At 38.3% G+C, this 23,654-nt stretch overlaps 2 protein-coding genes across 4 annotated transcripts; one reads left to right on the top strand and one right to left on the bottom strand.

The window, feature by feature from the left end:
* The first annotated feature begins 1,120 nt into the window (after positions 1-1,120).
* Positions 1,121-11,052, top strand: LOC143850857 (replication protein A 32 kDa subunit B-like). 2 transcript variants are annotated; one of them, XM_077360127.1, is made up of 9 exons: positions 1,121-1,371; positions 1,480-1,590; positions 1,686-1,783; positions 2,194-2,235; positions 2,498-2,590; positions 8,465-8,543; positions 8,753-8,832; positions 10,432-10,500; positions 10,763-11,052. In XM_077360127.1, the coding sequence occupies exons 1-9, from the start codon at positions 1,159-1,161 to the stop codon at positions 10,845-10,847; spliced, it is 870 nt and encodes a 289-aa protein (XP_077216242.1). In that variant the 5' UTR covers positions 1,121-1,158; the 3' UTR covers positions 10,848-11,052. The 2 variants fall into 2 exon arrangements, with proteins under 2 accessions (XP_077216242.1, XP_077216243.1); XM_077360128.1 differs by having other exon boundaries at positions 1,126-1,387.
* Positions 11,053-18,798: 7,746 nt separating this feature from the next.
* On the bottom strand, positions 18,799-23,338 carry LOC143849921 (Protein kinase superfamily protein). 2 transcript variants are annotated; one of them, XM_077359220.1, is made up of 8 exons: positions 23,080-23,338; positions 22,743-22,974; positions 22,379-22,633; positions 22,131-22,288; positions 21,963-22,042; positions 21,717-21,852; positions 21,225-21,377; positions 18,799-19,163 (listed from the first exon to the last, which is right to left on the bottom strand). In XM_077359220.1, the coding sequence occupies exons 2-8, from the start codon at positions 22,966-22,968 to the stop codon at positions 19,011-19,013; spliced, it is 1,161 nt and encodes a 386-aa protein (XP_077215335.1). In that variant the 5' UTR covers positions 22,969-22,974; positions 23,080-23,338; the 3' UTR covers positions 18,799-19,010. The 2 variants fall into 2 exon arrangements, with proteins under 2 accessions (XP_077215335.1, XP_077215334.1); XM_077359219.1 differs by having other exon boundaries at positions 22,743-22,996; positions 23,080-23,337.
* Between the last annotated feature and the right edge of the window lie 316 nt (positions 23,339-23,654).

The following is a 23,654-nucleotide window of genomic DNA, read 5'->3' as shown; positions in this document are numbered from 1 at the left end:
CATTACCTCTTAGGTCCTATTTGGATTGCAGGAATTTTCTTCAAAAGTATTTAAAAGAAAAACTTTTCCAAAATTTCTTGCGTTTTCATTGTTTAATTACACATGAAAAAGAAGAAGATTAGAAACAACTGCTTTCCATTTTTTATCTAGAGGGACCTTCAACTTACAATAAAATCCCTCTAAAAAGTCAAAACCATATCATTTCCCTCCTGGATTATTTTCTACAATTTAGATGAAAAGGGGTATGATCATGTTTAATTTAGAGGGACATCATTGTAAATTGAAGGTCGCTCTAAATAAAAATTGAATAGGGTCAATTAAAATTTATATTTATTGGGAATTTTTTGATATATATTTTTCTTTCTAAACTTCTCCAAAAATTCCTGCAATCCAAACATAGCCTAAAGAAAAAAATTCACGAAATCTTTTTCTTGCAATTCAAACAGAACCGTATCACAGTCCTGAGCGGGGGCATGCTTAGGTATGTTACTAGGTGGGACTTGGCTTGGTAAGGGACAAGTTTTAAGGGCCTAGCCTAACACATTCCAACAACATCGGAGCTTTTGGTGTGTTGGTTAGGTACTTAAATTTGGTTTGTGAAAATGATACGAAGAAACACTGAGTTTAGGTTGTCCTCTCACATTCATCTTAATGGTATATAGGCTGGTTTTTTTTTTAATTTACGTACTAAAAGTACAAAATTGTTGGAGAGAGAGAGAGAGAGAGAGAGGGCTATTTTGATTAGTGTTGCAACTCGGGTTGGGCGGGTTGGGTTTACCATAACCCTACGCTACCCAAGAAATTATCTCGGGTCGGGTCAAGTCTTACGGGAAAACCTGAGATTCATAAACCCGATCTATCTGAGATAGTTTCTTGGGTTGGGTTGGGTCGAGTTTTTAATGTCTAGCATTCACTATAGTGATTAATTTCAAAGATTGTAGAAAACAACAAATCTTACACTAAAAATCTCTAAATTTAAGTTGTCTAAGTCCATAAATTTAAGAAAGAAACAACTTTTTCACATCACAAACATGATCACATCATTGAAAACAATTATATCAACATACTTTAAAATAATTCGCCATGTTTTTTAAAGAGGTATCTAAGAAAATCACACCATACACCTATATAAACGGTGAAAAGGAAAAGACAAAATAAATGAGAGAGAGAGAGCGGGAAACCGTATTACCTACACTTGGCGCGAAACCTAGGGTTTCATTTTCCCCTTCATTTATCTCCTCATCCCCTTTTGAGAATCTAGGGTTTCTTCTGACATTTTCTCAGAGATGTTTGCGAGCCAGTTCGATGCCTCCTCTCTCTTCTCAGGAGGCGAATTCATGCCTTCTCAGTCTACTCAAAGCACCAATTTTGGTTTTTCTCCACCCAAGTAACCCATCTTTTTCAATTCAATTTCTAAAACTTTCCTTCTTCCTAAATTCTTTTTTCTTTCCTTTAAAAAATCGCTTTTTTTTATTTCAGAGTTGCAGTAATCAGAGCATGCTTCCTCTCACAGTGAAGCAGATCAGCGAATCTTATCGATCAGATGCAGATAAATCCAACTTTGTAATTGATGGGATCGAGGTGAACAATGTAAGGTTTCTCAAAACCCTAATTCGATTATTTGTAGTTTTGTTTTATTTTTCATTTTTTGCAAGTAGTGATTTTGGGATGTTCGTGGTTTATAGGTTAGGCTGCTTGGAATGGTGATGAATATAGTGGAAAAGATTAGGGATGTCTCTTTCAATCTCGATGATGGGACCGGACGTATTGAAGTTTGTAGATGGTGAATTTTCCATTTTATTTGGATTTTCTTTGATGTTTTAGGCCCTGTTTGGATTGCAAGAAAAACAGTTCTGTGGGAAAAAAAATTTCTTGGGAAATTTTTTCTTCCCGCAATTTAGAGGGAAATGATATGATTATCGTTAATTTGGAGGGATATTATCATAAATTTAAGGTCCTACTAAGTAAAATTTGATTAGGGTAGGTTCAAGTTATCTTCTTCTTCTTCTTCTTTTTTTTTTTGTGCAAGTAAAAGAAGTAAGAAATTTTTAGAAATATTTTCCTTTCCAAACCTTTACATCAAATTCCTGCAATCCAAAGATGGCCTTAATTTTTCCGACTGCAACCCATTTCTTTCTCCCATTATTTGTGTCACCAAATTGAAAATGAGGGGCGATTTTGTTGGATTTTAAGGTTAAATGATGCTGCGGAGTCAAATGAAGTGGCTGCTATTCAGTAAGTTTGCTATCCCTATCCTTTTTCTTGTGGTTTGGTTGTTTGTGTATTCCCCACCTTGTTTTTTTGTCAAATTTGTGAGAGCGTTAATCCTTGCAATAGATTTGGGTACTGAGATTTGTATGTCTTCATCGAACCCATTGATTTTAATTGTTTTGATATTATTGTAGTGTTGTTTTGTACAACACATCACTTTGGGATGTTTATGACTTTATGCATCGGAAGGATGGCTTATGTTTAGTCTGTTTCTGTCTGCTGCCAGGAATGGGATTCATGTTCAAGTTCATGGTCACTTGAAATCTTTTCAAGGGAAATCTTTTCAAGGCAAAAAGCATGCTGTTGCGTTTTCTGTTCGGTACGTGTGCAATGTTTCTGTAGTTCTTTTTATGTGGCACACTAATTGCAGATCAATGTAGTGTTCTATTAGCATTTTTTTGAATGGTGGGTCCTATTAGCGTTTTCAGGCCATGAGATATATTAAGATTTCATGTCTGTACTGTTTTAGTTTTTTTCGAATAGGTCCTATTCACATTTTCAGACCATAAAATAGGTTAAGATTTCATGTTTATACCATTCTAGTTACATGTTTATTTTTTGTCTTGTTGGCTTTAAGGTTTTATATTGATCCATTTGGTTTTGCTATATTAGCATTTTATGATTGATTTTTTAAAAGGTAATTTCAATTCAAAATAAAAGTATAAATGACGGACGAGGTGCACTTTCAACTTGTAATTTAAGAACTCAAGCCGAGCATTCTCCCTTTTTATGCCTGAATTAAGTTGTGATTATATTCTTGAGCAGTTTGTCTCATTAGAAGATAGAACATCTTAAGATATAATCTTGATATGTTTCATGGTCACTTGAGTTGCTTTTGTGTGTCACTTATGGAATGTTGAATCCTGTTAACGGCTTGCACTTTGAACTTGTATTTTAAGAATCTAAGGAGGACATACTGGTAGGATATAATTATTTTTCAATGGCATCTTAGTGATGAATACGCTTTCGTTCTGTATTTCGTTTTGCTCAGTGGGACGGGATGTACCGGTGTTTCGTTCATTTTGGTGTAACAATTCGTTAAAAGCGCTACGATCAGAGATTTTTTTAATAGTTAAAAATTAAAACAATTTAAAAAATAGTTAGAAAAATATAAGAAATCATTATTTCAACCAAATTTAAGCAAAAGAAAAAAAAACACATTGTTAGGCCTAGTGCAAAACATCGATATAAAATGACCAAGAGAAGATTAAATGGTAAAAATATGAAAACATCCCGGACGGGTGTGGCTCTCTTGCTTAGAGTCATGGGTATGCTCCCCATTGACGAGAGTTCGAACCCCCCTGTAGTAAACCGATGCGCATGGTTTACGGGGACTGTGCGTATCCATAGGGATTAGTCCCGCCCTAAAATGGGGTGGGGATACCCTAAAAGGGCGGCCCAGTGCACGAGGCTCCCGCCATTGCGGGGTCTGGGGAGGGCTAGATGTACGCAGCCTTACCCCTACTTTGCAGAGAGGCTGTTTCCGTGCCTTGAACCCATGACCCCCCTCATAAAAAGAAGGGACAATTCTAGACTATTTTTTTTTAGAATTTTGGATCTGTTTCTGTCGAGGCATTCCGTCCTATTTTGTTTCGTCTGATATGAAAGAAACAGAACGAAACAGGAAGAGACTTGAACAGATCAAAATTTTGACTGGAATATTTCGCTTTGCTGTTTTGTACCGTTTTCCTTACTTGGACCGTACATTTTATCCGTTTGGGACGAAATGAAACGTAGTTGATCACTATGAATGGCATAGTTATGTTCTCAAGTTCATTCAAATGAGACTCAGTTTATTTATTTGATGTCTAACATTTGCCCCAGAGCAGTAGCAGTGTTTGAAATTTTCATTTGAAGTTGCTAGTGGTATTGTGTTCTTGAATATGTATCATTGGTAGGGAGTGCAGGAAAACTGTCTAACATTTGCTCTTGAGTAGTAGCGGTGGTTGAATTTTTTATTTGAAGTTGCAAGTGGTACTGTGTTCTTGAATATGTATCTATGGTAGGCCCCTGCTCCGAGCTAGAGCAAACTTCCCTCCACTCATTCCATATATCAAAGGCTGACATAAACTTGAAGCAAGGAAGAATCTTCACCCATGTTATCATTAAAGCGTTTCTTTCTTTCCATACGACCCATATTACTACTAGAAGAAACTAAAGGATCTTCCCTCTCTTCCTCCAAGGAGCAGTTATCAGCTCTCCAACAGATCAACTAGCTTGGTTGGGAATACTCAGGCTATTCCAAATCTCCCCAGAATGTTACTCCATACCTCCCTTTCCAATTTGCAGTGCAAGAACATATGATCAATTGTTTCTCCTGCCTCTATGCACAAATATCAGTGATAACTTATTAGCATTTCATCAACTTAGGAAATCCACCATTGAATCCTCTCCCTGAAGACGGCCCAACCAAAAGCATACACCCTAGGTGGCGCATGGAAAGTCTACACTCTAGTTACTTTGGAAGACATACGGCAAGGCACAAGATAATGGTCGAAGGATTTGACGGAGAACTTCCCTAAAGCATTCCAGATCCAAACCCTTTTATCTGTACCTAATTGCTTGATGTAGCACCCCTTTAGCAATTCAAATAGGCTGGTTTATGAATGAAGCTCTTGATCAAAAAAGTTTCTTCTAAAAGCCGGCTTCCAGGCCACCTTGTTCCCTGTCCATTCGAAGCAATCTTTCACAAGGACTTCCTTGGACAATGCTACTTCAAACAAGTCAGAATACAAGATCGTCAAGTGCAACTGTGAGCACCACTTATCTAACTAGAACCTAATCCGATCACCTGAATAGACTCTGAACCTGACTCCTTCCCTGAACAACTGCCTCTGTCGCAGAATATCTCTTTATATTGTCACCCCTAGGTTCCTGAAGTCATCCTCTGTTCTCAGTGGCCCGTCACTACGTCGTACTTGCTTTTAATCACTTTAGCCCAGAGCTGTGACTCCTCCTCCCCAAATCGCCATAGCCATTTGCCCAAAAGGGCTTGGTTTACTTCCTTTAGTCTTCTTATTCCTAGGTCTCCAATCTTGAGCGGTTTACAAACCTCCTCTCAAGAGAGACTAGAGGGACACCTCGCTTCTCACTTGAGCCGCCCCGTATGAACCTCTGTTGAATTTGTTCTAATCAATTTATTATGCTCATGGGGCACTTAAGAAGGGACAATTGATATATTGAGATATTTTCCAGCACCACCTTTATAAAGATTATTCTACCACTTAAAGAGACTAGGTTATGCTTCCAAGTATCCAATCTTCTCTCTACTCTCTCAGCTATAGGGTCCCGGTTCAGCTTTTTAGGTCTTCCCACACCTAATGGTAGCCCTAGATAGATTGAGGGGAACTTATCCACCTTGCAACCCATTATCCCTGCAAGCCCTTGCACCACCTCGGCATTTGTGTGGATTCCATAGATTGTGGATTTGTGAAAGTTCGAGCTTTGTTCTGGATTTGTGAAAGGCCAGATAATCTTGCTACTACTTATTGTTCCTTTTGAGTTGGCAAGTGAGGTTTGGAGCCGAATCCTTAGGCTCTTTGGTATTTCTTAGGTCTTTCCCTCAACTTTATTTTAGGAATGGTTTTGCTAATACATTGGCGAGAAAGAGTGCCTCCTCCATTTGTTGTATACATGTGGCTTGGATTATTTGGTTGGATAGAATTTGAAGGACGTTTGAAGATAAGCACAAATATATTGCTTGGATCATTGGAGAGTATAAGAGCCTTATATTTGTATTAGCTGGTGGAAGGAAAGAACTCAAAGATTATTCCATCGAAGGCCTCTATCGTAAGTGGGAGATAAATCATTGCCGATAGAGTGCAGAAAGAGAAGTAGAAAGTCAATTGGAATCATTGGAAGCCCTATATTTGTATTTGCTAATGGAAGGAAAGAATTCAAGGATTGTTCCACCCAAGCCCTTTATCGTAAAAAAAAAAAATCATTGCAGAATGATAGAGTGCAGAAAGAGAAGTGGAAAGTCAACTGGGTTCCTCCACCTCCCAACACCCTTACACTCAACTATGGCCGAGGCATCTTTGAATAGCCTGGGTCTGGTGGGCATCAGATGTGTGCATAGGAACCATCTGTAAGATATTATGCTTTCCTTGTCTAGATCTATATGTATGAAGGATTTAACAAGGGTGAGGTTAGCGCATTATTGATGTGACTTTGGTTCTTTATTACCAATAATAGTGGCTCCAATCTTGTGGAGGGTGATTCATTCAATGTTGCCTTATTGGATCTGTGGAGATTTGCGCGGATCATCAATGAGGTTAAGAATATTTGTAACTGTAATTTGCAATTTTTTTCCTTTTCTTACATTCCTCATAGTTATAATGAGGTTGTGAATACTCTTAACTAAAGGGGCGTCCTTAGGCATTGGTCGTATGTTGGGGAAATTTTGGCCCCTTTGTAATTTTCCATTCTCTTAGCCTCTGTTTGTTTGGGATTTTGATAACCGATTGTGAGTCCAAATCTGATTACTGGACTCAAAATTAAACGCAAATTTGAGTCCAATACAAAACAAACAGGCCCTTAATAAATATTTTCTTTTCTGGCTTTTATTTTTGCCCCCGTGATTCCTGGCTTTGTTTGTATTTTTTCTGTTGTTTTCTGATCGTATTTCTTTTCTTGTACTTTTGGGGATGACTTCCTTGGTCATCTCCTTTGGATGCTACCATTCAAAAAAAAAAAATATTGTCTTTCATGTCTCAAATAAAGGAAAAAAATATATATATTTCAACATGCAATGGTTGATGTGATTGTCATTTCTTTTTCAACCTTCTGTCATGGGTTTCAAGGCAGCTAGAGATTTTTCTTAATGAGTTGGTTTAACTTGACTATAACGTTGGATGTTATTGTTTTCACTCCTCCAAGGGCCAGTAGGCTGACTTGCCTTTCTTAAATCACTCCTATATTTATTTAAGCATAGTGTCTGGTCATGACACATAGTGCCAACTGATCTCGATTAGCTTACGTTGAGCCTATGCCATGGCTAACCATAACTGGATTATGTATGAGACCTATTAAAATGCTTTGTAGCACCAAAGTTTCCTTCAATTATGGTGTCCCACTTAACTGCGTGAAATAGGGCAATTATCAAAGGTTTTTATGGGAGGGAAATTATTGTAGGTTTTTTCCTCTGAGAGAGGCATAGTCCTCTTTGGCATCCTTCACACCGTCCAAGGTTTTAAATATCGATTTATGTTTCAGTTTTGGTCAGCATCGAAACGGAAATGTTTTAGTTTCAGTTTGAAATTTCGGTGGAAATCTTATAGAATTATGGAAACCTATGGGTACATATGAAATTGATGGACATTTAACTTGAAACTTCATGAAGCATTGGAATAAGCACAAATGCATATTAAAACATCGTCACATGAGTAAAATAACCACACAATGGTTTACCATAAAAATCTAGTGGTTTTGGTAATTCATTACACACCACATTTCACATGTAGTTCATACAAATATTTATACATAATACATAAGTCATTTTTCATATTCAATTCATATAAATATAATTATGCAACACGCTGGTGTAGTGCTTTACTAAGTGTTTTGGTTTTGCTATGGATTTTGTTTTCAGTATGTGTTTCGATGGGGATGGAAACATAAACATTTCAGCCGTTTTTCGTCGGTTTCAGAGACCTTGCCACCATCATACGTTAGCAAACAGGGGGGGGGCAATCACCACCATCACATGAGATGTGAAGAAAAAAAGAAAACGAATGACCCGCGATGAGAACATGGTAGACGTAGAGATCAGGTTCGGGTTCGTCTGGCCTGCCGTCCTCGCCGGAGTACGTGCGTGTAGTCCTGTTCGGTATCCTCACCACCACATAGGATGTAGGAAGAAAAGTAGAAAACAGAAGGGTGCCCTTGAGTCCTTGACATAGGGTTCTTGGAAGGGCGCCCTTGATTTGATCATTTCTATATAAAACTGTGTGCAAATAATTTTTAGGCATGTCCAAATTGCAAAGAGGTTTGAAGGTTAAACATTGAGACTTACAGTACACTTGTGTCCATGTCATGTTAGCTCATATATCCTTAAAGATTGTTTAGATCTGCTATTTTCCGCATATTTGGTGTCTTTTTTTTGTGGTGCAACTTTCTATTTTAATTCAGACGTCACTCTCAAAGCTTATACTGACATCACTCTCAAAGCTTATACTGACATTTGTTTTTTCAGGCCTGTGATTGACTTCAATGAAATTGCGTACCACTACATTGAATGCATACATGTGCATACGTACAACAAAAGATTACAGGTATTGTTGCCACGAGAGGTCTCATCTCAGCCCCAGACAAATTCGGCCATCACCACCCCTAGTCTGAGTGGGTCAAATGGATATCAAACTTCTTTATCCGATCAAGCAAGAGTCAATTTTGAAATGGTTTTCCCTAATGTTGTAGTGAGCAACAATATACAAGCAGTTGACTGATGTATGTCTCTTCCTGTTTTTGTTTCTTTTCCTAGTTTTCTGTGACTTCAAGCGTGGAGAAGTCAAGTGACTTTGACCAAATGGTCTTGGCAACCTTCCTTGAGCCTAAAGCCCTGTGAGTTATACATAACATTTCTGTCCAGCTATGATTTAACAGGACTGCATTAATAGCAAGTAGTTGTTCTGCAGTGGGTACATCATGCCTGATGGGACCTATGCCAAAATACAGGAAATTCAATATCATTTCACGGGGTCCCTACTTCTACCAATGGGAGTACAGTTGTGTCAACAACTGTGCAGTAGCGACCTCCAATCATTTAAAACCTTTTGCTTTGATAAATTGGAAGGGAGCCATATAAATGTTTAAATTCTCAACATTCTTTGAAATAATTACCTCCCGTGGATTGGCATTAGTTACAATGATTGACATTATTTACAATGATTGATTGACATTGATAGGTCTTGTTTTCATAATTCTATATGCCATTGTTTGCTCCTTTAAAATATCGGTTTCAGTTTCAGTTTCAGTGACCACGAAAATGGAAACACTTTGGTTTCGGTTGGAACTTTTGGTTGAAATCCTATAAAATCACAGAAATGTATGAAAGTATATGCAAATGATAGAATTTTAAGATAAAACTTTGAGAGATGTTAGAATAAACACAAATACACACTTAAAAAACCATCACATAAGCAAGATAGCCATCCATAATGGTTTTATAATGTTGAACTCCTAGTGACATGCGCGATATTGGATAATTCAGTACATACCGTATTATACATGTATTTCATTTAAATATGTATACATATTATATACACCACATTTCACTTGCAATACCTATAGATATAATTATGTAATACATACTGATGTAGTATACCACTAATGCACTTATGATTTTAATTTTGTTATGCATTTCTGTTTCGGTATCGTTTCGGTGGGATGAAAATGAAAACATTTCTGTCATTTTGTGTCAGTGGAAATTTAAAACTGTGCATGGAAAAATGAATAAAAATTACTACATAAGAGCTGCGTTCAATTGTCTAGTTGTATCTTTAATCATAAAAAGCGTGAATCATGCTACATTCTTTTTTCTTTTTTTTTTGGAAAAGTAACAATTTTATTAATATTAATGCAAGGGTTACAGCCAAACCCCAACTACGTGCACTAATCCTGCACCAAGACCAGAGTCTTTAGAGATACATAATTACAAGTAACTTCGACCCCTACTCCCAATCAGAGAACTAGGACAAGAATGCATCCAGATGACCTGCAAACAATATGCTGTCGCACATTCCTTTAGATAGATCCAACACTATCATGCCAGATTGCAATGCTGTCCCTTTCTGCTCCATCTTTTGCCAATTTATCTGCCTCCTCATTAGCATATCTGCGCATATGCTGAAAACAAGGAGATAGTGAATCATGCTACATTGAGCCACTGCTTATGATGCATCCCTAAATGTCCTATACAGTACACCCGATCAGAGGGAAGAGACTAGTGATTTTAGTCCCCATCTCAACTTTTTCTTAGTGGGCAGTGTATATGAATATGTGTGAGAGCTTGTGTACATGCATACACTCCTATGTGCATGTTGTTGTGTACATATGCATAGATTCTAGATTCACATGCATTCACAATATGAAGATTGTAGTATTTTGGCATGTTGAACGCTTCATTTAGTTGCTCATCTGGTGTCGTGAATTGCTCATCAGTGCTTCCGAATGCGGATTACATGTGGATTACATTGCCCAGCTGCTAGGTGTTCCAAAGAACAAAATCATGTAACTCCCTCTCTCTCTCTCTCTCTCTATATATATATATATATATATATATATATATATATATATATATATATAAGGAATGGTTTGTAACGGTTCAATGCCTACGTGGACCACCCTCTTCCCGTCATGTCACACAAGGCATACCACGTGGCATATAAATTTCATAGCCTTTTTAATTTTTAAAGCCTTTTTAATGCTGAGGATCTCTTCCACTTGCCTTTATTTCTCTCTTCTAACATGAAAATTCGTCTGGATGTTGCAGGGAGTCCATTAATTACCACACTGACATGGGCAATATCTATTCAACAATTGATGACTATCATTTCAAGTCTGCTCACAATGGCTGATACGTGCTGATCTTTCTCTTCTCTCTTTTGATGAAAAGAACAATGTATGGTGCACTGAATTAACGTCCTTTTCTCCTTGCCTAGTTATACATCTGTATCTATTCCTTGTAAATTGAAGAATTCCCTTATGCATTCGTATATGTATGCTAAATTAGAGACTCAACTTGTTCATTTTCTTTTAATTTAATTTGAACACATTTCTTAATGGGAGGTTTTTTAAGGTTTCGAACCTATTGCTGTTGGCCACGAAAGTGTGCCCCTACCCCACCACTGATCTCACTATCTTAGGAAGAGCCAAAGCAAGTCGAACCCATCTTCTGTCACCATTCTATTTTTATACGAAGTCGGCATCACCCTTTGTGAACTTTTTCTAGTAATGTGTTCCACAACCCATCATTCTCATTTCCTAATCTTGTTTTGTGGTGTTTACTTTTTTTTTTCAGTTGGTAAGTTCAGTCGAGGCAGGTCTAAGCACTGAGTTTTTTTCCCTCAGTTCAGCTGTCTGCCTCTTATCTTTGTTCCTTTGTATTATATAAAGGGAAATGATATCCAATGCATCCTTATTTTCATAATGTAAACTCCTCAGTTTAGTAAACCCTTTTTGTTTTGGTAGCACAGACCAGACGGCACACTTACATTCGATAATCCTCTATTCTTAAAAACGGTTGACCTACTCAACCTTCATGGTTAATATATTCATTTTGGGGTAGCAAAATGCAATGTCTTCACGCTACCTTTTTTTTACATGGGATACAGAAATTGGTGGCTTACCGGTGGCTTACCGCTTATGACATGGGGACAAGAGAATGAAGCAAACACTAGAGTGTTCATATCCGACATGGGGACAAGAGAATGAAGCAAACACTAGACTGTTCATTGGATATAGACGATAGCGTAGGTAAGAGAAGTTGTGAAAAAGGAAGAGAACAATTTAGAGAGACGAAACGTTAAAATGAGTGGGTAACGTGTTAGTATATGGAATAGAGATAGAAAGAGATAAGCATATTGAGGTTGTGAGAGTTGGTGAGTCAGTGATAATATCACTCTTTTGAGAGTAATAAGCCCATTAGCTACTTCAACATGTTGTTTTTGTTTGCAGCTATCTTTAATATTAAGCTGAACCACCCCCAACCACTGATTTGAAGCACATAAAATAAATAAAAAAGGCGATAAGTCCCAACTTCAGTAAACCAACTTTTGCCCAAGTCCCTTCTCAACCTCTCTTCTCTACTACAAAAATTTTCGTTTACCAACCAAACATTTTCATGAAGGTTGGTTACTGAGAGGCCTAGGCAGAGAGGGTCTGGAGATATTTGATTTCCTTCCTCTTTCATGGTCATTTTTCTTTTGCCTTTTTATTCACCAGTTCTTTCCTGCGTTTTCTCCTTGCTCTTACTATCTCGGCTTTGTATTTTCTTGCAATCTTTTAATGAAATTTTTGTCATAAAAAAAACTAAGGATTTCTACACTTTGATTAACTAAGTTTAGGCTATAATATGTAAGTGTGCCTAGTGCCACATGGTGGCGTCCCCACTCCATTTGTGGGAATTAGAGGAGTTTAAGAGCTGGGAATCAATATAATCAACAACTCATTTACCTAAACAATTATGGTCCAGGAAAACATTTTAAATGGAGGGTTGGTACTTGGGTTGTTCTCTATGGGAATAGAAATCCTTGGATAAGCTGTTCCTTGTATTGTATGCCCTCTACATTGCGGCTGCTCTCAATGTGAATGAAGGGATAACAAGCCTATCCAAAGATAAAGTAAACCTCAGGTTGTTATCCCCACGAAAAACAGTCCCATTCACATCTCTATTTCTTTCATTCAAGGTGAACCCAACTGTTCATCTAGTTGCACTAACTAGATGATTTAGACAGTTTGATCAGCCGTGAAATGAAAACAAATAGTTGAACCAAATCTTGGGCAATGATCTACAATGCATGGTCTAGATGTCATCTAAACCGTTCATTGAAATGTACTATTATCTACTGGGAAAATATTAGAAAGATGGTTTTCCTAATAACCATTTTTGGGCCCCATATACGTGACTGTCTCCGTTGATCCAAGCGGCCTCTACAAGCCCAGCCTACCTCACCTTCATCGGTTGATCCAACCCCTTTCATCCATCTAGCCTCATCTACTAGGGTTCCGCCAAAAGAACCCAAACCTCTGTTTTTTGTAAACCATTATCTTACCAGAGAAATATCCATGTAAGCCGATATGATCAACGGTCTAATTATACATGCGTGGGACCCAAATACTAATCTTAAGTATTGATGAGATACAACATAAGATGTATCACACGAACGTTCCCCATCAACCAAAACTGGGTCCCACCGTGACTAATAAGTACAACTACAAGGTCCTTCTCTACTAAAGCATTGCTCGTATTTCTTCCTAAATGCTTGCGTTGGATAGAAAGCGACCACACATCTGCTTTTTCACTCCTTCTACTCTTCTGGTCTTAAATACTACACGTGAATACCAACTGTTTGCCTTGTTGGCATCATACTCTATTTATTTATTTAGGGAAATGTTATCAGCACTGCTGTATTTTGATGAGGGCACTCCTCACTTTATTCAAAAGTACAGTATGGCCCGCACCATAGGATGATCCAAACCGTCCATTAGATGGGCCACAGCCTAAATAGGTTGTGCCCCAAAAATCATTTTCATAGGCTGATCCTAACCCTCCGATCTAAATATTAGAGGGTTGATCCTAACCGTCTATAGATTGGAGGGTTAGAATCAACCTGGGGAATTATTTTTGGGGCACAACCTATTTAGGCTGTGGCCCATCTAATGGACGGTTTGGATCATCCTATGGTGAGGGTCATACCGTACTTTTAATAAAGTGAGGAGTGCCCTCATCAAAATACACTAGTGCTGATAACATTTCCCTTTATTTATTTGATAGAGAGATGAGATAATTTAGGTCCAATCACGTTGGGGTCCACTATGTAATGGATGGTGTGGATCATCTTATTATTACGCACGGTATCGTGGTGTCGTCGTAGGAAAAAAACACAAAAAGAGAAACATAGACAAAGCTGTATTTTCATAACAGATCAATTTGGATGCAGGTAGATGTTGGGAGGATTTAGAGAAGAAGAAATCAAAGGGAGATTAAAAGCAAATAAAAAGATAATCAGTCCAGGGAGATTGAGAGCAAATCTCCCGACGTTGTTTGGTTGGGTTAGGAGATTTTTTTTGGGAAATGTTATCAGCACTACTCTATTTTGATGAGGGCACTCTCACTTTATTAAAAGTACAGTATGGCCCGCACCATTGGATGTTCCAAACCATCAATTCGATGGGCCACAACCTAAATAGGTTGTGCCCCAAAAATTATTTTCATAGGTTGATCCTAACCGTCCAATCTATAGAGGGTTAGGATCAAGCCTCTAACTTTCAGATCAGAGGGTTAGGATCAACTTACAGAAATGATTTTTGGGGCACAACCTACATGGGTTGTGGCCCATCTAATGGACGGTTTGGATCATCCTATAGTGCAATCCATACCGTACTTTTAATAAAGTAAGAGTGCCCTCATCAAAATACAGTAGTGTTGATAACATTTCCCTTTATTCTTTTTACAGGAATTTGCTAGCCACCTTTGCCGAGGCCACTTGCTCGGCTTGTGGCACATCCTTTGATGCAAAGATTGGAAGAAAACATGGGTGGCTAGCAAAAGCATAAAATGGAAAAAATAGTAATCATTACCAATTTATTAGATTTGTGATAGAAGTGGTAAGTTTTAAATGAAAAATTACCGAAAATGGAAACAAAGTAGGAAAATTACAAAAAAAAATACGAATATGTTGTATAACATAAGACAATTACCAAAAAAACTACCGTGAAAGTTATAAAATTATGACAATTACGAAAAAATTAAATTTGCCTGAGAATTTCTCCCCTTTTTCTTCGATTCGGATAAATTCATCCGGCGAATTTTGAGGGTTCCACGTCACCGACAAGCGCCCGACATCCCCGGCGGTCAAACTCCCCAATTTCTTTAAATTCCCAACCAAACACCCTTCTGCGAATTAGTAGAATTACATTCCCTGTTATTTTTCTCAAAATAAGAGAACCAAACAGAGCATATATTCCTCATCTTAGGCCGTGTTTGGAATCAGGCATGGGAATCGGCATCTTATTCTGATTCTGTTTGATTCAGGCATTTGTTAAAAAAAAATGAACGGAAGGGTAATCTCTGGAATCTGTTTCCCACCTCAAGAGGTGTATTCTAATTCAGCCTCTGTTGGAATTAATTTTTTTTGTGTGTGTGTTTTTGCAATTAGATTTTTGCTACTGATATTGGCACTACCACGTATTGATAATTACAGTCATTTTCTCTTTTGTTATTTAAGAAGCTGTTAAAGGTTATTGCAAAGGTTATTACAGTTGCCAAAAAGCACTCATAAGCGAAAAGACGAGAATAGTTTGTGCAATTATCAAAATATGGTAGTGCCTATATTGGCGGCCTTAATTTTTTAATGTAATCTTTTTCACAGTATTTACGAGAGAATCTGAATAGGATGCTATTTCCGATTCCGATGGGGGTTTATTTACTTGGTTGGTGACAACTATATTATATGGATAGCCATCGACTTAGTACTATTTATAAGGGTTGTCCTCTCCTCTGTTCTTTTCCCTTTTCTTGATGAGCAATTCAATTAATGCTTATATTTCAATGAAACCACCTTGGCAATTTCATTTTTAATAATGAACCAAAAAAACTTACCAATTTTTTGGGCAAAGACTGATTAGATTTAGACCCATAGGTCGGCCAACTATAACTATATCTGTGGGACGCAACTTAGGTTGGGCCCAACCCGTTTTAACCCGATTTTGGCTCAGGTTGAGTTGGGTTAGGAAAAGCCAACCGATTCAATTCCGGTTTGAGTTAGGGTTGAGGCCTCGGCCAACCCAACCCAACCCAACCCGACCTGAACCCAACCCAATACCCTAATTTTATCATGGTTTTATTTTGACTGGAACGACCCCTGATCAAATATCCAATTTTTTTTTCTTTTTTTGCTATTTTTTTTATGGCCAATCCGAACCCAACCCAACCTGATTTAGAAAGTCGGGTTAGACAAGTTGGGTTAGCGTACTTGAGAGGTTCAAAGGCTGGTTGGGTAAGAGTTGGCCCTGCTTAACCTGAGGTTTGCGTTGGTTTGGGTTAGGGTTACCTCGGGTTGGGTTAGGGTTGCTATAACTAGAATCACACCTAATTAGTGACACAAAAAGCAAAACAATTTAGTACACATGTTGTGTCTCTCTTTTGTATTAACTCTTAGCCCTGATTAGACCCCATAGGCCATAGCTCCTATGTTTCTAAAAAGTAGCCGTCAGTAATCACTCATTAATTATTGGGCAAACCACATGGAAAATTCCTTATCATGTCCTCATTGCAAGGACAGTACAGTGGGGCCTATTTAGAGTGGGACTGTATGAGCTACTTTTGATCAATTTTGGAGTTTTGGACTGCCAACTGCCTGGTGGGCCCTGCCTTAGATCTCCAATGATCCTAAAGTATCACGGTAAGAGAATCCTAATCAATACAGTAAAAAAACTGTACATTAGCAAAGGGTCCTCGTAAGGGCGAATGTCCCTCTCATCAAAGGACTGTTAACAGCTCAATACGTGTTACTCTAAAATTAAAGATATCAAGCTTATCTGATAATCACCTTAACTTAGGTCCAGTTTGTTTTGGATTTTGAGAACTGATTGTAAGTCAAAATCTGATTGTGACCCGGTGGTCACGGGTCCGAGTCACGGAAACAGCCTCTCGCAAAGCAGGAGTAAGATTGTGTACATCTAGCCCTCCCCACACCCCGCAATGGCGGGAGCCTCATGCACTGGGCCACCTTATTGTAAGTCAAAATCTGATTATTGGACTTAAATAGAGCATTCATGTGCATATCTAATCACCAACCTTAACCTTATATGATTAGGCATATACTAATCATTCATGTTTTATTTATCTAATACGCACCAAATGTAGGAGATTTGTGTGGTCATTCAGCGTTCTCTTTCAATTACATTTATTTTATGTGGATGTTATGTTTATTTGCACATGTGATGATCCTTAATTTTGCTATTTGTGATTGGTGTAACTTTATATCTATGTTTCTTGCTTTTGTAGATGCATGTTAAATAACTAGATTCATTACTTAATGATGAAATTAATTAATAATCATCAGTAAGTACAGTCTGTACGGTGTGCTACTTACATAACGCATATCGGTCCCATGATGATTAACCTGTGGAGTCAAGATGAGGAATCTAAGATGAGTCAGATATGTTTTGTGGAAGACTGATCCTTATTGATATAATCGCATGACGATAAATCTTGTTCCATATTTAATCTTCATTTATGTTACTGTGAGAAGTAAGTTCCGTAGGTAACTCTTGTGCCCTCAACAACCTTTCACTTTATTAGAAAGCTGAGGTTTCGTGTTCGCTACTTTAATATGTTTGCCTATGGTTGTAATCGATACGACCTGCTGGGGCATTACTGGAAAAACAATTAGACTGATACAAAATAGTATACATGCTTGGGAAAGATCCCATGATATTTACATTGTGACTGGGTCATGGCATACACTTGAATTTCCCCATCAGCTGCGAAATTTTATCGAAGTCTTATTAGTCGGGTTGCAAATTGTTTTCTAAACAAGTGCATGTTGGGGTGAATAGAGGCTCTTTTGGATTAGGGCTATTTCACCTTTAGTGTATATTATGCGGGTGCTGGGCAGGATAGAATTGGGATGTTGCTATTCTTGTATGGTGAAGATTTAGTATGGCTCTCAGTGTCAAGAAGATGATCTTGTCCCAAAGGTCTCACCTATTTTGTTTCAGTATTGGAGATGAAGTCTTGATGATTGGGAGTGAGTTGGGATTGGTTTGGTTACATCGATTTATCTGCTTTTAGTTTGAACCGGATTGAGAAGTAATATACAAAAAGAAAATGGACTTACTGTAGATATAGTAATTGATGGCACAATCGTAATTTCCCTCAAGTGTAAGCATTGATTATTAACCCCTATTAGGTGGGTTGATTTTGGGGCTATATTTGAAAGAGTGGTGCTATGGAGACCAATTTGGGGACCTAGAGTGGAACCGAACAAATCGATACATGCCACCTAGCATGGGAAGGGTAAGATTGCTAACTTGTGAAGAGGCTATTAGTAGGTCAACAAATCGGTCTCCATATCGCTATTCTATTTGAAATTACCGATAATCTTATTTTGAGTGTTTAGGATTAGTGGTTCCCTCTTTTCTATAGATATGTGTTGTAAGATTCATTCCATACAAAAGCAAAAGGAAAACCATGATCCTTCTTCTTCTCCCGTTAGCCTCCCAATATTCATTCTCAACCGTCCATTTTCATCAGACTGAGATGTAACATGTATAAAGCTACAAACATCCACGTGGTGCAAGTGCATCACTCAATTGAGGTGCATGGTGATCACCTTCCCTTACATTACATCTTGTGCTTGCTCATGATGGTTAGTGTGGCTACGCGTCCCGTTGGGGACAAAAATTTAAAATTTGCTTCCTCACTAACACCCAAATTACACTCATAATCACTTCCTTAAATCTTAATTAGGTTATGAGTAGCTAAACTTAAGGGCACCCTTGTAAAAACTAATAGCTCCATTGGATCCACGTCACCGTAGTATATTTATAATAGCTCTAAAAATGAGAGAGTGTACGAGTAACAATTGCAATATGGTGACGATCCAATAGAGGGTCCCTTGCAGGCTCTGTTTTGCAGGGCGCCCTACAGTTTAGCATTCGTCTTAGGATACATGATAATTTTATGGGTCAATCTCATCAATCCAGATAGCAAATGGGCCCACAATCATAAGAAGCCCAATAATTGTTACATTTGCATCTTAGCTGCGTCGTATTCCTCAATTAAATAAGGATATATGGACAAGTTCTAAATCTCCAAATGATTAATAATCGGCCAACAAAAGCCAACTCTAATAATATCATATTAGCAACTGATTACAACTGTACATCCACTAGAGCTTTAGTGTTAATCAGGAGGTTTAATGCCTGTGTTAGTGAAGTGGGCCCATACTTATTTACATCCTCTCTCTCTCTCTCTCTCTCTCTCTCTCTCTCTCTCTCTCATATCATAATTTTTACGTGCTGCTGGTGGTAGAATGAAGAGGGGTTGATGAATAGGGGCTACCGCATTCCAGATCGTCGAAGCCCCAGAAGTCGTCTTCTTCTTCCGGCTCAGGCATTTTCCAGCAATCTCGTCTCTTATCCCCGTCTTCAAGAAGCTCTATAACCTGTCATTTTGGAAAACCCATTATCAATATAGAATCACAAGAAATCGAATACCATATCTTTGATTGATAGGAAACAATATCATTCAATTATAGGCTAAGCATATGTGACAAACTTTTCTCTTAAGAAATTGTCAATGAGTGATAGTGTTTACCTACACTCCATTTTTTATTTTATAAGAACACTTCTCCATATTTTACACCAATATAAGTTAAAGGCTGCTACATTTCCCAAAGACCTATCAATAGTCAATCAGACTCTTTCAAATAAATAGATTAGTATCTTTTCAAAATAAGGGAGATTGCTGGTAATGGTATCATCTGCTATTTTTGTTTTTGTTTAGGGTTTGCCACTTATTACTTGCTATCTTTCCAGAATAATATGCGGCTAAGAAGACAAAATCCCTCCCATCATAAGGACGACATTATGGGTATTTTGGGAAAAGGGGGTCCCAAGCTTTCTCCATCCATGAATTTATTTTGTGCTGTAGCATTGGACTGGCGAAAACGATAGATTTTTCACGGCAACGGAAGCAAGCCCAATCATTTATATGTGTATTCCGAAACTACCCCCGTTGTTGCTCAAGTGAGTCGATATTTACCCACTTCCTTAATTCCTTTGTTAATGAGACCCTCTCCTTATTTTACATTTACCAACAGGGATTTGCTAGCGTCCATCGCATTTCACGGCTGGTCTGTTGCATGTCAGACCAGCCACCTCGTGAATGGAGACAGCGCTGGCAATTCCCTGTTGGTAAATTTTCTGGAATTGTAAGTTTGTAACAATGACCAAGTATGGTTGCAACTGGGGCCGTATGGGTAGGGTTGAGGCCAACCTTAGCCCAACATGAGTAGCACCGTCAACCACTCAACCCTAGCCTGACCCAACCCAATTCTTTTCCTGATAGCTGGTCACATGTATAGGACCAATTGGGGCATTGGTCATGACCTGAAAGATTTTCTAGAGGCCCATAAAGGGCCATTTACAGGCTAAGGTCATAAAGGTCTCTATGAGATCCTAATAACGTCATGAATGAGATTTCTCGTAAATAGATCCGATTTTTTTATCGAGTTAACCAGAAGAGAAGAGGTGAATTACAGAGTCTCGAGGGTCAATCTTCACCCAACCTGTCACTAAATCTCTAAATCCTAATTAACCTGTCTAATCCAATTTTTCAAATTGGACCGGCTGGGTTTGGGAAAAAAATTCAAAAACATCTAGAACCCATAGAATTTGCAAATTACAACAAAAATTACGATAGAATTAGGACAGGTACAGTTGGGTTGCCCAAGGCATCAATCTCTACCTAGCCCAAAATCAAATCAGGTTAGATTTTTCAACCCTAACCCAACCTAACCCGAGGAAATGTTAAACCAACCCGAGCCAAAATTGAATTCGAATTGGGCCCGTTGGGTTTGGGTTGAGCCCGCCCAAGTTGCACACCTACCACATGGGCACCAATGTGTAAAACAAATAGGGCTGTGCTATTATTGAAAAAAGGGCCGGCGGATATAATTCTTTGTTTCAATTTTGTCATTTTTATGGATTACGTGGAGTTGATCCCTTCCAGCCACCACGACTACGACTATGAGGTAGCCCAAGATAAGGGAATAAGTGAATAACTATAGTTAAGAAATAATCAGCTGTGACACGCACAAGTATAAGATTTTTCATTGGGACCCGTTTTCTTTGCATTTCTCGTAAGAGATGACCGGGGTTAACATGTGGCCTCATCCGAAGTCCCACAAGTTCAAAACTCCCAATCCTTCAGGACTCACTTCTATATGGGAATGGTTTGGATCATTGAATTGATGGGCCTCATCTATACTTTTGTTCACTAATGTATGTATTTCCAAGGAAATACAATCCAGCTTACAATGTACTAGTACCATCTATTTACCCCCTTTTCCATCATTTTCACCCCCTTTTATTTGTCATTTCATGAAAATGAGTCTATTAGGCTGGAAATGCTGGAAAGGGGGTATAAATGTCATTTCCCGTTCGAGGAAGCTTTAATGCTACTACTTTAACGGGCCAACCATAGCCATAAGTAAGGGGGTTACCTCGCTCATGGAAGGACGCCACGTGGCAGACGCCCGAATGCAGAGAGAGGCCGTGAAGGCCAATCTCTTCACTTGCTCAATATCGTAGTCCTCCCCAAGCCTCTCATCTACCAGCATTTCTACCTCATCCTCCTCTTCCAAATGGGGTTGAGCCTGTGACACCAAAAACATACACCAAAACCATCAACAAGACCAAGATTACATCACAAAGCTCTGCCACTATGGTTCAAATGTTCAATTTAACAAGCAAACGTGAACTCCATTCAGACCATTGATTGGGTGTGGGCCACAACTTGGATAGACATTGCCCAAAATCATGGCCATCATTTATCAATCAATGAACTGAAAATAGAGACGGTTAAGATTATATGATTCGAACATTTTCCTATAAAGATTCATCATGTTTAAAATCCATTCTTTGTTGGTTTAAAGGATCCCAAGAAAAAAACAACCCAGACCCAGTAAAATTAACGAAAAATTATTTAAAATTACCCAGCTAAGTAAGCTCTGGTGAGACCCATCAACAGGTTTCCGGCCGGAGATTATCTCCAAGAGAAATACTCCGAATGCAAAAACATCAGTCTTTTCATCGACGATCCCGTGCATAAAATATTCAGGCGCCAAGTACCTACCAATTGAACAGCTAAATCATAAAAACGGTAAACTCTAATAACATGTTTTAATTTGGATGGAGATAGAATTATCATAGTGACTGAATAGAAGACTAAGAACAAATACCCAAATGTTCCTTCAATCGGCATTACAGAGTGATGGGTCCACTGAGAAGGAAGCCATTTCGCCAATCCAAAATCAGAAATCTAAGAAAAAAAAGCAGAATTTTACAACTTGGAGATGCAAAAATGCAAAGTAAGATACTGTTTTGTTAAGGAGGTTACTTATATGTACCTGGGGCTCGAATTCTGCAGTCAAAAGGATATTAGAAGCTTTAATATCTCTATGTATAATCCTCCTTTGACACCCTTTGTGCAAGTAATTAAGCCCACGAGCCGTTCCAATCGCGATCTTATATCTTATTTTCCAAGCCATAGGCACCAAATTCTCATCTAACATGTACAAATAACACAATTCAAGACCTTCAATTTTTCATAGAATTCTGATTTTTGAACAAGAAATTAACTTTCTTATTTTATTACCATGGAGAAGAGAAGAAACTGAACCATGTAAAGAGAACTCAAAGATCAGATGAAGGCCATTGTCTATACAACATCCTAACAGTGCCGTTACATTTGGATGACGAACATGACCAATTGTACCAATCTCTGTTAAGAACTCCTTTTCTCTTTGCTCGTCTGATGAAGCTCTTGTCAGCCTCTTAATGGCTATCACTTGACCTTCTTTTAGCACTCCCTTATAAACCTCAGCATACCCACCTCTTCCTACTAGATTATCTGATGCCCATCAAAGTTAAAATTCAGAGCTTTTAACATAAAATTATAAAAGACAAAACAGAGAAGAGAAATGGGTTTGTTTTTTGTTTTTTTTTCCTACCAAACCTACCTGGATCAAAACCCTTTGTTGCTTCAAAGATCTCTTCATAGGAGAAGCATTTCCATGTGGGTTTTTGAGGTGGCTCTGGAGGTGGCAAGATTTCTAAGTTTCCCTTGTTTTTAAGCTCTGGGGAACCATTTGCCTTTGTTATTATCTCTTCGTCTATGCTTTTACGACCAATGGAAACAGAGAAGAGCCTCCTAAAGCTACTCGATCTCCGGTACAGGTGGCGCATTTTAACCTCTTGTATATGAAACAGAGGTCTGTTTTACAGGTTAAAAATCAGAGCTTCTAAGTAATTGTACACATAAGAAGTGCAGAAAGAAGATGAAGAAGAAAGACGTACATTTATCTGTGTAGTAATTAAAGGATGTTGGTGTTTGTTGCAGAGCTTGTTGTCCGGCAAGACGCATGAAAATTTATTACAAACTGTCCAAGTAAGAGGGTCTTTAAGGGCAGGATATCTCTTCTGGCTATTCCTTTCTGTTTCCAAAGAAGAGGAAATTGATTGCTATGCTGATACGTTTGAAGGGTGGGAGTCTTTTAACAATGGAGTCATTAAGCAGAAAGCTGTCTCTGTTAATAGTCCTTTAGCTTGTAGAAATTACGAAGACTTTTTTATGATTTCGGGACTCTTCTCTTGTATGCCGGGACTTCACCACATGTGTACAGTTGAAAGTACAATCTGATGATCCGGACCATCCATTCACTGGTCCCCAACATGGGATGAAATTTCACCATCTTGCAAGATGTTTAGGATCATCGGAACGCTGTTATTTTTTTGTAGGGGTCCACACAAGTGGCTGTTCACTGTTGGACAATAATCTGCGGCTTATTTTAGGGAAATGATATTTTCACCCCCTGCAGTGTGCATTCGCCCTCATCAGTGTTCACGTTATAAAGGGGCGAATGCATACTGCG

Source organism: Tasmannia lanceolata, unplaced genomic scaffold, assembly GCF_043159265.1.
Source record: "Tasmannia lanceolata isolate RefF3 unplaced genomic scaffold, GAP_Taslan_0.1 ptg000018l, whole genome shotgun sequence".
In the NCBI taxonomy this organism is placed as follows: Eukaryota; Viridiplantae; Streptophyta; class Magnoliopsida; order Canellales; family Winteraceae; genus Tasmannia; species Tasmannia lanceolata.
The sequence above is the reverse complement of the archived record's forward strand: the minus strand, read 5'-3'. Positions and strand labels throughout refer to the sequence as shown.

Bases quoted from the DNA above. Each gene is read 5' to 3' on its own strand.
- LOC143849921 (XM_077359220.1), bottom strand. From the start codon at position 22,968: ATGCGCCACCTGTACCGGAGATCGAGTAGCTTTAGGAGGCTCTTCTCT. The intron at 21,853-21,962 runs GTATTTGTTCTT...TTCAATTGGTAG, and splicing joins CCGATTGAAGGAACATTTGG to GTACTTGGCGCCTGAATATT. The intron at 19,164-21,224 runs GTAACCCCCTTA...CCAAAATGACAG, and splicing joins GGCGTCCTTCCATGAGCGAG to GTTATAGAGCTTCTTGAAGA.
- LOC143850857 (XM_077360127.1), top strand. From the start codon at position 1,159: ATGAGAGAGAGAGAGCGGGAAACCGTATTACCTACACTTGGCGCGAAA. The intron at 1,784-2,193 runs GTGAATTTTCCA...TTGGATTTTAAG, and splicing joins CGTATTGAAGTTTGTAGATG to GTTAAATGATGCTGCGGAGT. The intron at 2,236-2,497 runs GTAAGTTTGCTA...GTCTGCTGCCAG, and splicing joins AATGAAGTGGCTGCTATTCA to GAATGGGATTCATGTTCAAG.